Source organism: Malus sylvestris, chromosome 4 (assembly GCF_916048215.2).
Source record: "Malus sylvestris chromosome 4, drMalSylv7.2, whole genome shotgun sequence".
Classification (NCBI taxonomy): domain Eukaryota; kingdom Viridiplantae; phylum Streptophyta; class Magnoliopsida; order Rosales; family Rosaceae; genus Malus; species Malus sylvestris.
In genome coordinates this window covers 28,760,879-28,775,209 of record NC_062263.1, presented here as the reverse complement: position 1 = coordinate 28,775,209, position 14,331 = coordinate 28,760,879, and the positions used below count along the sequence as shown (strand labels likewise).

Sequence of the window (14,331 nt, the reverse complement as noted above, 5' to 3'; positions counted from 1 at the left end):
AGTCTGCATTTTTTGGGTTTTGGGAAACTGAGTTTCCAGATCATTATTAGGTTGAAATAATGCTACATTTAACCGTGACTAGGTTAGGATACCTTCAGAATAAAGTATAATTAGATTGATGTACCGTCACAATAAAAGCGTGATTACGTTAAAGAACCACCACAATGACATGGCCGGTGTAGGCAAGTCATTCTCGTGATTACAACATTGTCAGAGAAAATTTAAGTTGACAAGGAATCATGCAACTTATTAAGCAACAGCTGAAGAAAAAATGAATAGCTTACATAAATTCAAAGAAAGTGTTATCAAATTCTTATAGGTTACAATTTTCCTATCCAAAAACACAAAACAGGCCTCATAGCCTCCTGCACACACTATCTGCCACTCTAACAAGTACAATCATAAATAGAAGGTTAAAAGACTTGACCTTCGGAGAATGGTGGCCAAAGTTATAAAACAAATACCACAAGAGCACCGCAGCCACCCATCGCTTCACATCCCGTATCTAAATTAGGACGGAAGGCAGTGAAAAAATGAATAAATTCTGCAACTCTAAGCCTTTGTCCGCCTAAACTCGAACCAGATTTCGTAGTGATTAAATAGCAAGCTGTCATGTGTATGCTTTCCGACATACTCCAGGCCTAAACTCGTGAGCTGCTTTGTACACTCGTCTCCTCCCAACCGCGAACAGAATTTGATATTATGGGAAACGAAGATTCGCCCGTCATAGGGTTTCAGTTTATTTGTCAATCTCTCTAATCCAACCCACACAAGCTTATCAGGCATATGAAGAAACACAGCGCTAGCATAGATCAAGTCATACACAACATCGGACCCAAATCTGTTGAAGTCCATGTTGTCGCCTTTCACAATCAAAGGGCGCTTGTGCAGAAGACCTTGGGAAGGAAGCTCGTATCTGAAGGCAACCATTAGCGAGAGCTCATCTCTTTCAAGGCAGTGGAAGTGTCCGGGATTAAGATAGCGAATGAAATGCAAACCAACTCGGAGGGTACCACAACCGATCTCAAGGACATTGGAGTCAGGCTTCAGATGAGAGGACTGAGCGAGGAACTCAAAAACATCTCGCCCACCTGCCCAAGGCTCACCGTAGTTACTGTGGTGCTCCTCGGTTAGGAGCTCACCAGGGCATGGGAGGGCAGTATGATTTTCCAAATCAGGTCCTTCATAGTGAGATATACCCTTGAATCTGAAAATCCAGAAACTATTGGTCAATTCTTTGTACAGATCATCCCTGTATTCACATAACATATAATTTTCCGTTGTTTCAATTGACCCGCAAACATGCGAATATGTTATAACTGCAGGCACAGTAAAGCACAACGAGAAAGAAAAATCTCCCAAACAAGTAAGAGAATACTCTAACTAAAGAATCATCAAGTTACAAAGAAATGTCTATCGAAACAAAAGGAATAGAACAAATCACTTCAAAGGATATGATCTAGTCTAACTTCGATGTTCTGTAAATCTAGGCAATGATCAAAATTTAATCCTTTCCTTTCTCTCCACCCTAATACATAAACCAAACAGACCAACACAGAACTTACCAAACTAGCATCGAGAAGAACTGCAAGAAAATGCAGAAAATTAAGCAACAAATTCGAGTTCACGTCCACATAACTAAACAAATCTAAGTTTACTGATGCGATCTCATGAAAATCGAAGTTTACTGATGTAATCTCAACTCCCCCACATCCTCACTTGGCACAAAAATCAAATGAACTGGTACTCAAAATTAAAGTAGGCAGCTTTGAATCCAAGAATATACCTAATTCACAATTCAATACCCAAATCCCAAACCCCATGCCAAAATCAACTGATGTCAAAATTCCAATCCCACTGCACAAATCCAAGTCCTCATTTCTAATCACACAAATGTGCACATCATAGTATACAGGTACTTAGAGAGAGAGAGAGAGAGAGAGAGAGAGAGGGAGGGAGGGAGAGTACTGACTGCAAGAGATCTTCAAGCTGCTGAGCTCTGGTGCGAGGGTTAATTCCCTTCCTCAACACGTTATCCTGCATATGCAACCCATTCACTCGGATCTGATCCTTCACCCACTCAACATCCTCCTTCGACGACCATATCGTCTCTCCTCCTCCGCCCTCCGCCACGCCGACACTGGGTCCACCGACATTGGGTCCACCGACATAACCCACACGCGCAATACCAGCACCGCCGCCGCAAGTGCACGGCGACGATAAAGAGAACAAGAGAAAGAAGAAGAAAACTGCGGCAACTGTCGCCGTGAGGACCAGCGCCGGCACCGTTATCACTATCCCCTTCGGCGACGACGACGTTGACGGTGACGACCACAGAGCCATCTACATTCAATTTTACGCCGAAGTCTTCATACATTCAAGTCTCTGAATTTTAGGTCAGCAGAAAGATTGGGATCGCGCGACATTGATTTGGGAACGGCCTTAAGCGACGTCGTTTCACGAGGCAGGAGGATTTTTATATTTTATTTTTTGCTTTTTTCTCCAGGGTTCATGTGATTGGTGGAGACTTTTGTTGCATGGAAATGGAGTGTGACACTGACAAATGACAGTGTGTGGGAGCACTAATTCCATTTTCTTGTATTTAAAATAGAGAATTTTAACGAAAAGTTCTCGATACTATTTATTTTAACGAAAAATCATATTTTTACAATAAAAAGTTAATCCTCATACTATTCACTTTACCCTTTATTTTGTCATTTTCGTTAAAAACTCAAAGTTTTCAAATATTTTTCATTAGTTTTCCTTTTAAAATAGGAGTGTAATATCCACACATCCTATTTTACTTCTCACACACCCCTTGATAATTTATATCCGTTGATTTTCTTCAATTCATCTTATCCGACTATAGAAATTTAAAAAAATATGTGAGAAGTAAAATGGAATATGTGGATATCACATCCCTTAAAATATAATTAATTGAGAAAATGCATGGTAGTGGATAAAATAAAATTCACAGATTGGAATTTGTTTCTAAATTTAGGGGCACATCCTTTATGTTATGTAAAAAGGAAAAGGATTCTCGCCGGATCATTTTTTTTTTATCTTAGGAATTCTGTGATTGTGACTGTTCATCGTACATCATGCGGTTATAAATCATTTCAAAATTTAAAATTCAAAATTAAATATGAATAATACCTAACGAAAAATGTTCGCATGATATACGATAAACGTTCACAATCATAGGATCTCTAAGATCCCCAGGAAAAGGATCCGACGAGGATCCTTTTCCATGTAAAAAGAGACTTCCCCTCCCACTTTCCAATATAGGGAACCTCTATAGATACTCTGAATGGATAATAAATTGTATCTATATTACGCACTATTACATGTTCATAAAAAAAAGAAGAAAATGAAATTATATAAAGGGTTTTTATCACAAATAGTCTTTATAAATTAACATTACTCCTCATTTTAGTTCCTGAAATTGAAAATCGATCAATATCATTCCTGAAATTTGGTACCACAAATCAATGTCGTTCCTACCGTTCCATTCCGTTTATTTTTCTGTTACTTTGATGAGGTGTCAGACCAGGAGACCGATACAACCAATGGTGTGGTGCCACATGGACTAACCTTTTTTTGAAAAAATAAAAGATTTAAATCAAGGACACAACTAGAAAACATGAACACGACCAACCCAGCTTCTTCAATCAAGCAGAGACTTTCATTTTCTGGGTTTTGAAAAAAAAAAAATTAGATGAAAAAACTAACCCACCTACCTGCTCTTCTCCAACTATCATCTCCATACCCCTTTCAAATTTAATTTCATGTTCTTCTCCAAAGCACCAAAGTCAAGGGGATGGGGTGAGGAACGACTAGCAACGAGGTTATGGGATAGGTTCGGTTGGCCTTGGGGTGGGGGAGGTGACTCACAAACTCTCACTCTATTTCCTATGAATCCCTAATACGTGTTTTGATTTCATTTTTTGGATTTCGTTTTTCGCAAATCGATTTTGATTTTAATTTTCGGCAATCCAATTTGAGATGGAGGTGTTAGGTTCATTTTTATTTTTGTTAGGGTTATCTATCTTACTTTTTTTTTTTTGGTTTTGTTAATGAGTTTTTAAATCTTAAATCAAATTAAAAACAGTTTTTTTTTATGTTTAATCCACGTGGCACCACACAATTCGTCGTATGGGTCTCCATGTGTGACACGTCATCAAAGTAACTAAAAAATTAACGGAATGGGACAGTAGGGACGACATTGGTTTGTGGTACCAAATTTCAGGGACGACACTAATCGGTTTCAATTTTAAGGACCAAAGTGAGGAGTGAGGTCAATTTCAAGAATCATTTGTGATAAAAACCTTACATAAATATATGGAGTCCGAACCCATTACCATAACCGGAGTCCGAACCCGTTTCCACATCGCCGAGGGGCCGTTTTGTAAGGAAAGGGATCAGATTCCTTTCACATAATCCTCTTCATCTAACAATCTGGACCCTTAAAATTTGATCAAACAGCTAAAAATAGAAGCCCACTTTAAACATTATAATAATTTTAGCCGTTGAATCAAATTGAAGGATTCGAATTGTTTGATGAGAATGATCGGGGAAAGGATTCCCTTCCGTTTTGTAATTCCACCACCCCTCTGTATTCTCCCCAGTCGGGCCCCACACCCACAGTACGAACCAATTGCCAGCGAAGCGAGTATCGACCCACCCGCGCTCACCGGCGAGTGTAGCTAAAGTCCACGCACATCGTAAATTCATATACTCACGGGAAAGACGAAATTAACCTCGACTAGAACCCCAAAAAAACCGAGTCAAAGGACTCGCCCACAATAAAATCGAAACTCACACCCAAAAATTTCCACTCTCTGAAATCGCAGCTCAGTGGTGGAAGAAGAAGAAGACGACGAGCACGAAAGGGGGGCTTCCAATTTCTTCACTGATTGATAAGGTTAGGGTTTTCCACTTTGTTTAATTTCACTAATTTTCAATTTTTTAGTTTTAATTTTTGTGGATAAAATTGACTGTTTATTGTGTTAATTTTTATTTTCCATGGATTTTGAATGGTAATTAATTGAGTTGATGATCTGAATGGTATATACGAAAATGATTAATGGGTTTTTGCGTTTCTTTGTTCTGGTTGTGTTTGTGGGGTCTTAATCTCGATGAGGTTCGGGTTAATTAGTAGACTTGGTGACCTGGTTAATCTGTTTTATTCAATCTTTCGGGTCGATTATTGGTGCTTAAATGGAGTGATAGTTGGGATTTTTTGGATAAATTGACGGGTTGCATGGAAATTCTGAGACGAATCGGAGTTGTATTGGGTTAGTCGAAATGGCGGTATTGAAAACTATTTGATAGAACATTTTGCAATTGCTCTGGATCGTCAGCAATTATTTTCGGTGTTTTTTGTTGGTATACATGTGTTCTATAGTGTGTTTTGTCGATTATATAAAAACTGTGGGTTTTGGGCAGTCGGGGGGAGTTTGAGGTTCTGTGGGTTTTTGGTGCTGTGCGTCGTATAGGGGAAAGAAGTATCACCATTTCATCTGTTATCTTAAGAGCCAATGTTTTTGTTGGTGAATAAGTAGTAAAATGAGTCCCGGCGATATCACAACAGAAAGTGGGAAGAGGTCGGATTGTCAAATTTATTACATTTGACATGTAAAAACCTTATGTACATACCAATTATATTGTTTTGAAGGTTAGCAACTTTAATAGGTCTTAACTCTTAAGTGTCCAATTCATATATTTTCATTACAGTTGCATTAGGTATTGACAAGTTCATAAAGTTATTCATCATAGGTTGAGAACTGATTACATGATATAATATTCCTTAACATGTCAAGAAAGTATATCTATTGTATCATCTGTACTGGTATATCACCTTCGTTGTATTGAAAAACTGAAGTGGATAACTAGGACTTGGTTGTGGTATATTTACCTTTGTTAGACAATGCCTTTTGTTTGATAATGCCTTTTATTCGACAATGCCTTTTGTTCTACAACACTTGCTAGGACCAAATATATTCTAAAACTACGGTCACTTCGAAGGAATTCATTGTTTACATTTATTTGGTGATCAATGATTATTAATTTTTAATACATCTCTTTGTAGTTGTTTATGCGATGCACCGAGTGGGTAGTTCAGGGAACACAAACAATTCCAGTCGCCCTCGTAAAGAGAAGAGATTAACATATGTGTTGAGTGATGCTGACGACACGAAGGTGAATTTATTCCATGTTTTTTTCCTGATTTCTATTTGAAGTTCTGTAATTAAGTTTTTATTTGTTACAAAATATTTTATATTTTAATAAGTATATATCTCACTTTTGGACTTATAAGGCACAACGTATATATGACTTTTGTTTTATCTGCGTATGTTGTATCAACTTTTTGCTAGTGTTAAATTATAGATGCTTAACCATGTTTGGATGGTTTCTGTCTGCAGCATTGTGCCGGCATAAATTCTTTGTCTGTACTGAAGGCATCAGTGTCTGGGTGTGATTACCTGTTTACTGGAAGCCGTGATGGCACACTAAAAAGATGGGCGCTGGCTGAAGATGCTGCTACATGTTCAGCAACCTTTGAGTCTCATGTGGATTGGGTAACCATTTTCTTCCTATGTTTAAACCTAGTTTTGTTTATTTAAAACAAAACTTGCCATTTAAGGTGTGGAGGTGTGTAAATTTTGAGATTTCTTCCTTTTTCATGAAAATTGCCGAGATTTACTTCCTCTTCAATTTTGGGTGGATTTTTTTTTTTTTCTTCTCTTTTTATTCTAGGATTTATACAGCCAAACCCACTTAGTGGGATAAGGCTTTGTTGTTGTTGTTGTTGTTGTTGTCGTCTTATTATAAAGCAGGGTTGGGGAGTCAGTTTATAGCTGAAACTTTCCATGTGGGATGTTTAAACTAGACCAATCAGTTTACAAAATGTTAAATGGGAAAATGAAATGAAAGAATGTTGGGTGCAAAAAATATCTTGTGCTGGGCACAACATTAGACTGTTTTTTTTTTTTAAATTTAAATCAGCATTGTGCTGTTTGTGCTTGGGTAGCTTCCAGGCATGCACTTTTCATACATTCTTTCTATTACTTTAAAGAAAAATGATATTTAATTTATATTTTTCTTTCCTGTACTTCATGCATAAGTTAAAAATTTATACTTAGAGAGTACTTCTGTTGTGCAGGTTAATGATGCTGTTCTTGCAGGTGATAATACGCTTGTTTCTTGTTCTTCAGATACCACCCTTAAGGTTCATTGGCCTAGATCTTTGTTTTGCTTTGTTTTAGTTTTGTAACTTGTGTTTTCTCTTTGGATGTAACTGATTCATTTTTTTTATTCCAACTGTCATATGGATACATCAGACGTGGAATTGTTTGTCAAGTGGAACTTGTACCAAAACTCTTCGTCAGCATTCTGACTATGTCACATGCCTTGCTTCCGCGGAGAAAAATGTAATTTCCTCGTCAAATTTTCATCTGCCTTATGAATGCATTGGTCTTATCATTGCACTCATCTATATGAAGAGTTTCATGTTCAATTTGATAGTTCAAGTTGTGCTTGGTGGCATCGTAGCATATTTTATGGATGACCTGAATCTGCTGATAGTTTAGATTGCATCTTTCTGCTTTCCCTTGAACTTCTTAAATCTGGAATAAGTTCCTACAAGTGTTTGGAGTGGTGGGTAACGCTTCCTAGATAGTGATTTTCTGTGTCTGTGGAGGACTTCTTTAGGGATTCTGCTAATGAGCAGATGATCGCCCTTTGGTGATGTGTAGTCTTTGCATTTATTTGGCTTGTTTCGATGAAAATAAACTAAAGATAAGAGGGGTGAGGTAGATGTCTTTTGAAGAGAAACAGTACTTGGCATCTTTGTGGGCTGAATTGGCTAGGCATTTTAGGGACATTCTCTCCCTTTTGATTAATCTTGATTTCTTGGGACTTATGTTCTAATTGTAATGTTTCTGCTGTTCTTGTATAGTTTATGCACTTAGTATGGAAGGACATCTTTTCCATATGTATTTGTATACTTTTATCTTGAATATATATAAAAAAAGAAAATTTCTAATCCTTTTATAGTGTCACGCATTTTAGAGCAATATTGTTGCCTCTGGTGGACTTGGAGGGGAGGTATTTGTATGGGATCTTGAAGCAGCTCTTACTCCGGTTGCAAAGTCAGGTGAATCAATGGAAGATGATAGTTCAACTGTTGTCAATGGTTCTGGAAATGCAATTACAAGTTTACGTACTATCAGCTCTAGCAACAGCATTTCTATGCACACAACTCAGCCACATGGATATGTCCCAATCTCTGCCAAAGGTCATAAGGAATCAGTTTATGCATTGTCAATGAATGATAGTGGATCGCTTCTGGTCTCTGGTGGAACAGAGAAGGTATATTTTGTTGTCTAGGGTTGGCTGTGTCCTAAATTTATTATTATTATCTCGTAGACATGAAACTTCTTGAAAAAAACTGCGCAAGTTTGGTTGGATATTTTTAATTTTCCTCTTCTAGTTAGTGTGTGAGGTTAACCAGACAGTGTTAATAACTATTAATTATATCCTGATGCCCTTTAGGTTGTTCGTGTTTGGGATCCAAGAACAGGTTCGAAGAAAATGAAACTAAGAGGGCATACAGATAATATCAGGGCTCTGCTGATTGATTCTACTGGAAGGTTGGTTGGGTAGATTTTTCACAGGCTGTCTTGATTAGCACTTCAAACAGGATTTCTGTTAACATTTTGGTCTGGATAGTTCAGTTTGTTATATCTTTTATAGATGATACAGCAAATGCATTGAACATGCAAGTCACAACCTTGATTCGATAATGAATGATTTATTCATCTTATTGGGTTGTTTTCTGTGCTACATTCATACAATTTGCTTTGGTAACAGTCATTAATAGTTGGTTCTTTCTTTTAATTTCTTACAGATTTTGCTTGTCAGGATCTTCTGATTCAATGATCAGGTTGGTATCCACATCTCTTCCAACGCAAACAATTAGCATTCTGTACAAGTTGAAAGATATAATTGTTTATGTGATAGGAGGTTGGTATTTTGTTCAGAACACGGTTCACCAAAGTCTTTCTGTTTTATAGGCTATGGGATCTTGGTCAGCAGCGATGTGTGCATTCTTATGCTGTGCATACAGATTCTGTTTGGGCACTTGCCAGTACCCCAACATTTAGTCATGTATATAGTGGTGGGAGAGACCTTTCTGTGAGTACAGCTCTCTTGTAAATTCTGTTCTCAGACATCTTTGGCTGTTCAGGTTTGCTGGTCATTTTGTTTAATACTGAATTCTGTTTATACCCTCAGTTATACTTGACAGACTTGGCCACCAGAGAGAGTCTCTTGCTTTCCACAGGGGAACATCCCATTTTGCAGTTGGCTTTACATGATGATAGTATATGGGTTGCAACAACAGATTCTTCAGTTCATAGATGGCCTGCTGAAGGGAGTAATCCCCAGAAGATTATTCAAAGAGGTGGTGCATTCTTGGCTGGAAATTTATCCTTTTCAAGAGCAAGGGTGTCCTTAGAAGGATCAACCCTAGTAAGTATCACTCTGTTCTTTATATTCAAAATTTATGTCTTCTTGTTGCATGTGCATGTACCATGCTCTAGTTATCATGGTATATATTCGTACCTGTTTCTTCGTAGTCTTATTTGATATTTGCCACGTCAGACCTTTGAGTTTAGGGGATTAATGTTGTTGTGGTTGTTTTCCAGGTCCCTGTTAATAAAGAACCTATATTTACGATTCCTGGAACTCCTGGAATAGTGCAACATGAAATATTAAACAATAGAAGGCATGTCTTGACAAAGGTAATCATGTTGATTTTCTCGTATGTTGTTATGATGATGCTCCTGTTTAAAGTTTACTTTGACTATCTAGTTTTGTTGTCAAACTATATGTCATTGCTTAATTAAATATTATGAACCAATGTGACCTTGATAGGACACTGCTGATTCAGTGAAGTTGTGGGAGATCACGAGGGGTGTTGTCATTGAGGATTATGGAAAGGTTATATTCCTTTTTTCCTGTACTCTATTATCTGACTAGAATTATATAATAGTGTTAAGAGGCAAATTTCTTATTGAGGAACATTATAAGCATCTATACTTATATTGTGTACCATACAGGTCAAATTTGAGGAGAAAAAAGAAGAGCTTTTTGAGATGGTATGCTTCCTAGTCTACAGTGATTTCAGCTTAACAGCGTTCATAAATTTTTATAGTGATTTCTTGACTGGTTCAGGTGAGCATTCCTGCATGGTTCACTGTAGATACCAGACTTGGAAGTTTATCTGTACATTTAGATACCCCACAATGCTTTTCGGCAGAGATGTATTCAGCAGACCTTAACATTGTGGGGAAGCCTGAAGATGACAAGGTAGATATAACCTTGACTGTTGTTCTATATTTTTTCGCCCCCTTTTTTGTGGGTTCTATGATTTCTGTCTTTTTTCCCCTTAGCTGTGACATTTAACCATTTATTAGTTATGCCAAGTCTGTCTACCGATTTATCTATTTTTACCCACCATGATGAAATTGTTTGAGAATTAAGATAGCTGTTGAAACAAGTTTTTGTAATTCTTCAGGTTAATCTAGCGCGAGAAACCCTTAAAGGGCTCTTGGCTCATTGGTTGGCAAAAAGAAAGCAAAGGTTTGGATCACAAGCATCAGCTAATGGGGATGTGTCATCTGGAAAGGATATTACTACTAGAAGTATTACCCATTCAAGAATTGAGGTGGATAGTAATGCTGAAAATGATTCAATGGTCTATCCTCCCTTCGAATTTTCTACAACTTCCCCTCCTTCTGTTATTACTGAGGGCTCTCAGGGAGGCCCATGGAGGAAGAAAATCACTGACCTAGATGGCACTGAAGATGAGAAGGACTTTCCTTGGTGGTGTCTCGATTGTGTGTTGAATAATCGCCTACCCCCTAGAGAAAATACCAAGTAACTTCCTTGCTTTAGTATACAGTTTTTACTTCCTAGCTGAGAATATAAATTCTCTTTTCAGTTTTCAGAAGACGAAAGTGCTTATGGATTAAAAAAGAATTACTTAATCTCGTGGATGGCGAATTCGATACCAAATTAGGTTGTCCATTGTGTGGCTTAGCTAAACTCCCCCTTCCCCTAATGTAAAAATATATCAATGTACTCAGAAAAAAAAAACATTGTGCATATTGACTTTTAAGCAATTACAAAATTTAAGTTGTAGAGTTTTAGGGACATCTTTCCATTTTAGTTTTTCCCTGACATTTCTTATTGAAAGATGGGCAGTCTAGCAATAGTTGTTGAAACTAAAGTTACGATCAGAGCTGTCGTGAAATAAAGTAGGAAAGCCATAAGTTCTTGTTTCCTTTCTCTTCAAGGATTGAATGCCTTAATTCCTTCTCTCCGCAATTTCTTCTTTCTTATTCAAAAATTAATAATACTTTCTTTTTTCCTAGATGGTTTTTTATTTTCAATTTTCTAGTGAAGGCATTATGTTTGAAATATTATGTCCTTTTGTGTTATCTTATAGAAGAAAAATTCTTTTGTTAATTTTTCAGGTGCAGTTTTTATCTACATCCATGTGAAGGTTCAACTGTTCAGATCCTCACTCAAGGGAAACTAAGTGCCCCTCGTATTTTACGAATTCATAAAGTAAGTTCTGCGTTTCATGTTAGCTCATGAATGATGGAAGTTCTTCAAGTACTCATTATTGTTGTGTGCGCACCCAAATGTATCCTATTTATTTTACTTTACTAATGGGAAGCTTTATGCAGGTTGTTAATTATGTTGTTGAGAAGATGGTCCTTGACAAACCAGTGGATAGTGCCAATCCCGATGCTACATTTGCTCCTGGTCTTGCTGGAGGACCATTGCAGCTATCATCGGTTGGAGATGGATCTTTCCGATCTGGATTGAAGCCATGGCAAAAGCTTAAGCCTTCTATAGAGATATTGTGCAACAATCAGGCAAGTGGACAAACATCTTGGGTGGACGTAGTCACATGCATAGTAATTAGCAAATTAAGTCTTTAGTAGGTTTCTTTTTGTGGTAATTGAAGGTTTAACAAAACTATAACTGCTAAAAGTTTTAAGACATTGGTAAATGCTTTTTCTGCTTTTGGGATTAGCAGCTAAATGTATTCTGGGTTGAACTTACATGCAATTTACTAGTTCTGTGACTGCTATTGGTTATTACCTATCCTTTTGTTATGCACAGGTCTTGTCCCCAGACATGAGCTTAGCCACGGTGCGGGCTTATATATGGAAGAAATCTGAGGACCTGGTTCTCAATTACAGGGTGATTCAGGGCAGGTGATTTTGTGCTAGATTCCGGAGGTGAGGTGCCTTTGTTGTCGCCAATATGCAATTTTTGGATGCATTAAGATTGATTGTAAATTTGTAGTGAAAAAACAGCCTTTTCACTTACAGTAACTGTTATTAAGCAGTAGATAGGGATCAGCTCTACCGAGACGGAGCTGTAGCTCAAAGGTTTGTCATTAATACTTGCAGGTGATATTGTGTTTAAGATAATGAGAAACATTGATTCTTCTGGGGTCGCTCGTGGTACACTTGTAAAGTTTGAAAACTAATTGATTGCGGAGTCCATGCCATTCCCCAAATCTTCCCGAGAAGGCTCCTTGTTGGGCAAAAGGGGGCATCATGATCTTTGTTGCTGATACAGAAGCTTTTGCCGGACGCTGCAGATTTGTCAATTGGTTGTCTGCATGTGGCAGTAGATAGAGTTTTCGACCTGATGAGAAATGAACATGAATTTTCTTCGAACTTCTGAAGAGCCGTATTAGGCACATGGTGATGAAAGGTTTGTAGATTTATATTTCCGGTTTCGATACCCAGCCATAGAACACTCTAATGTGAAGGAAATTTTCCTTTGTTTCACAGAATAAGACAGTATCATTCTGCATCATTTCCAGATTTCTTTTTCGTTATCCGCGTGCCGCTCCTTCGTGTAGTTTCTTGTTTTCTGAAACATTCTACAAAATGAAATCCCCAATTTTGCTTTATACTGGTTAGAAATTGTTGTATCGTCTGTTAGTTTTTCTTGCTTACTTTGTTTCCCTTGTATATAAAATTTATTGGGAGTTGGAACTCTTCTTTCGTTATTGTAATGCTTCAATTCTTTGTTTTGGTTGCCGTTGGCGTCGGGCTTGATTTCGTTTGTGCAACAACATTCCGCTTCTTCGAATCGTTGTACTGTAATGTTTACGTTCTCTGTGTGACTATTTCCGGCTCGGGACTAGCCTGATCCGTTCACGAGACAATGTAAACGTTCGGCAAGGGACCGAAAGTTCCCCATAAGTGTACTCGGCAAGCGTCTTATATTCCGATGTCGATAATATCGTTTGTTTGAAAAAAAAAAAAAAATTATCTTTTCATTTATTTGGGCTTAATAAAACTTTGCAGGAGATATAAAATTGGATAAAAGGAAAATAGTGTCCTGCACCAATTACAATTAAATTCTATTCTTAAAAAATAAGTGACCGTGATATTTGAATTTAAAACATCTTACTTAATAAGAGACCGGCGTTAAATGTAATTGCTCGCCTGAAAACCGAAAGTTCCCATATGTGCCGAACTTTTGAACGAGTGTGAAAAGTACTAGAAACAGAAACGCATTTTATGGGCTTGACCACAGAACGTGATTGCTGATGGTTGTCTTAAGCGGGTGGTGGTAATGGGGTAATGGACCAAAGGATAATGCTAGGGAGGATATTTTTTTGTAACTTGAATATGGAAGTCAATTATTGAATTACTACTTAACTGTTGATTACCGTGTTTATTTTTTTATTGGTGACATGTCATTTAGTTTTGCAAATTTTGTCTATTTGGCATTACTCTGGACTTTGTTCCGTATGGATTGGTCCTACTTAGGCCATCTCCAACTGACCCCGCCAAAGGGCTATAGGGCTAAAAATAGCTCGGAATGACATGAAAACTATCTCCAACCGAAGGCTAGGCCAAAGGGCTTGTGGGCCCCACCGGCCCCAAATGGAGAGCTACATTTATTATTGTAGGTATATGAAAAAAGTGAGGAAATTTTAATTTGGTAATTGAAAACAACTTTTTAAATATAATTACTGAGAATTAAACACTATTTATAAAACTTGACCAATAAGGGTCTAAGTTTCAAACCTTATGAAACTGAACTAAGAATTAAACACTATTTATAAAACTTCACCAATCGGTAGACACTACTAATGAAACTAGACCAATAAGTAGACATCATTTATGAAACTGGATCAATAAGTAGACACTATTTATGAAACGAAAACAAGAATTAGGCATAATTTGAATACTGGATTATATACTATTTATGAAATTGGAGTAA

The 14,331-nt window shown here is 37.4% G+C and overlaps 2 protein-coding genes across 2 annotated transcripts; one reads left to right on the top strand and one right to left on the bottom strand.

Annotated features, from left to right (window-relative positions):
* Window positions 1-261: 261 nt before the first annotated feature.
* Window positions 262-2,455, bottom strand: LOC126620028 (uncharacterized). The gene is made up of 2 exons (XM_050288488.1): window positions 1,973-2,455; window positions 262-1,207 (listed from the first exon to the last, which is right to left on the bottom strand). The coding sequence occupies exons 1-2, from the start codon at window positions 2,341-2,343 to the stop codon at window positions 553-555; spliced, it is 1,026 nt and encodes a 341-aa protein (XP_050144445.1). The 5' UTR covers window positions 2,344-2,455; the 3' UTR covers window positions 262-552.
* A 2,301-nt stretch (window positions 2,456-4,756) lies between these two features.
* Window positions 4,757-13,006, top strand: LOC126619508 (uncharacterized). Its single transcript, XM_050287902.1, has 19 exons — window positions 4,757-4,924; window positions 6,092-6,201; window positions 6,426-6,581; window positions 7,166-7,231; window positions 7,344-7,433; window positions 8,074-8,373; window positions 8,557-8,654; window positions 8,912-8,947; window positions 9,078-9,198; window positions 9,298-9,534; window positions 9,711-9,806; window positions 9,940-10,005; window positions 10,125-10,163; window positions 10,240-10,374; window positions 10,583-10,944; window positions 11,544-11,637; window positions 11,760-11,951; window positions 12,202-12,320; window positions 12,495-13,006. Exons 2-18 carry the CDS (start codon window positions 6,103-6,105, stop codon window positions 12,298-12,300), a joined length of 2,286 nt encoding a protein of 761 aa, XP_050143859.1. The 5' UTR covers window positions 4,757-4,924; window positions 6,092-6,102; the 3' UTR covers window positions 12,301-12,320; window positions 12,495-13,006.
* The last annotated feature ends 1,325 nt before the right edge of the window (window positions 13,007-14,331 follow it).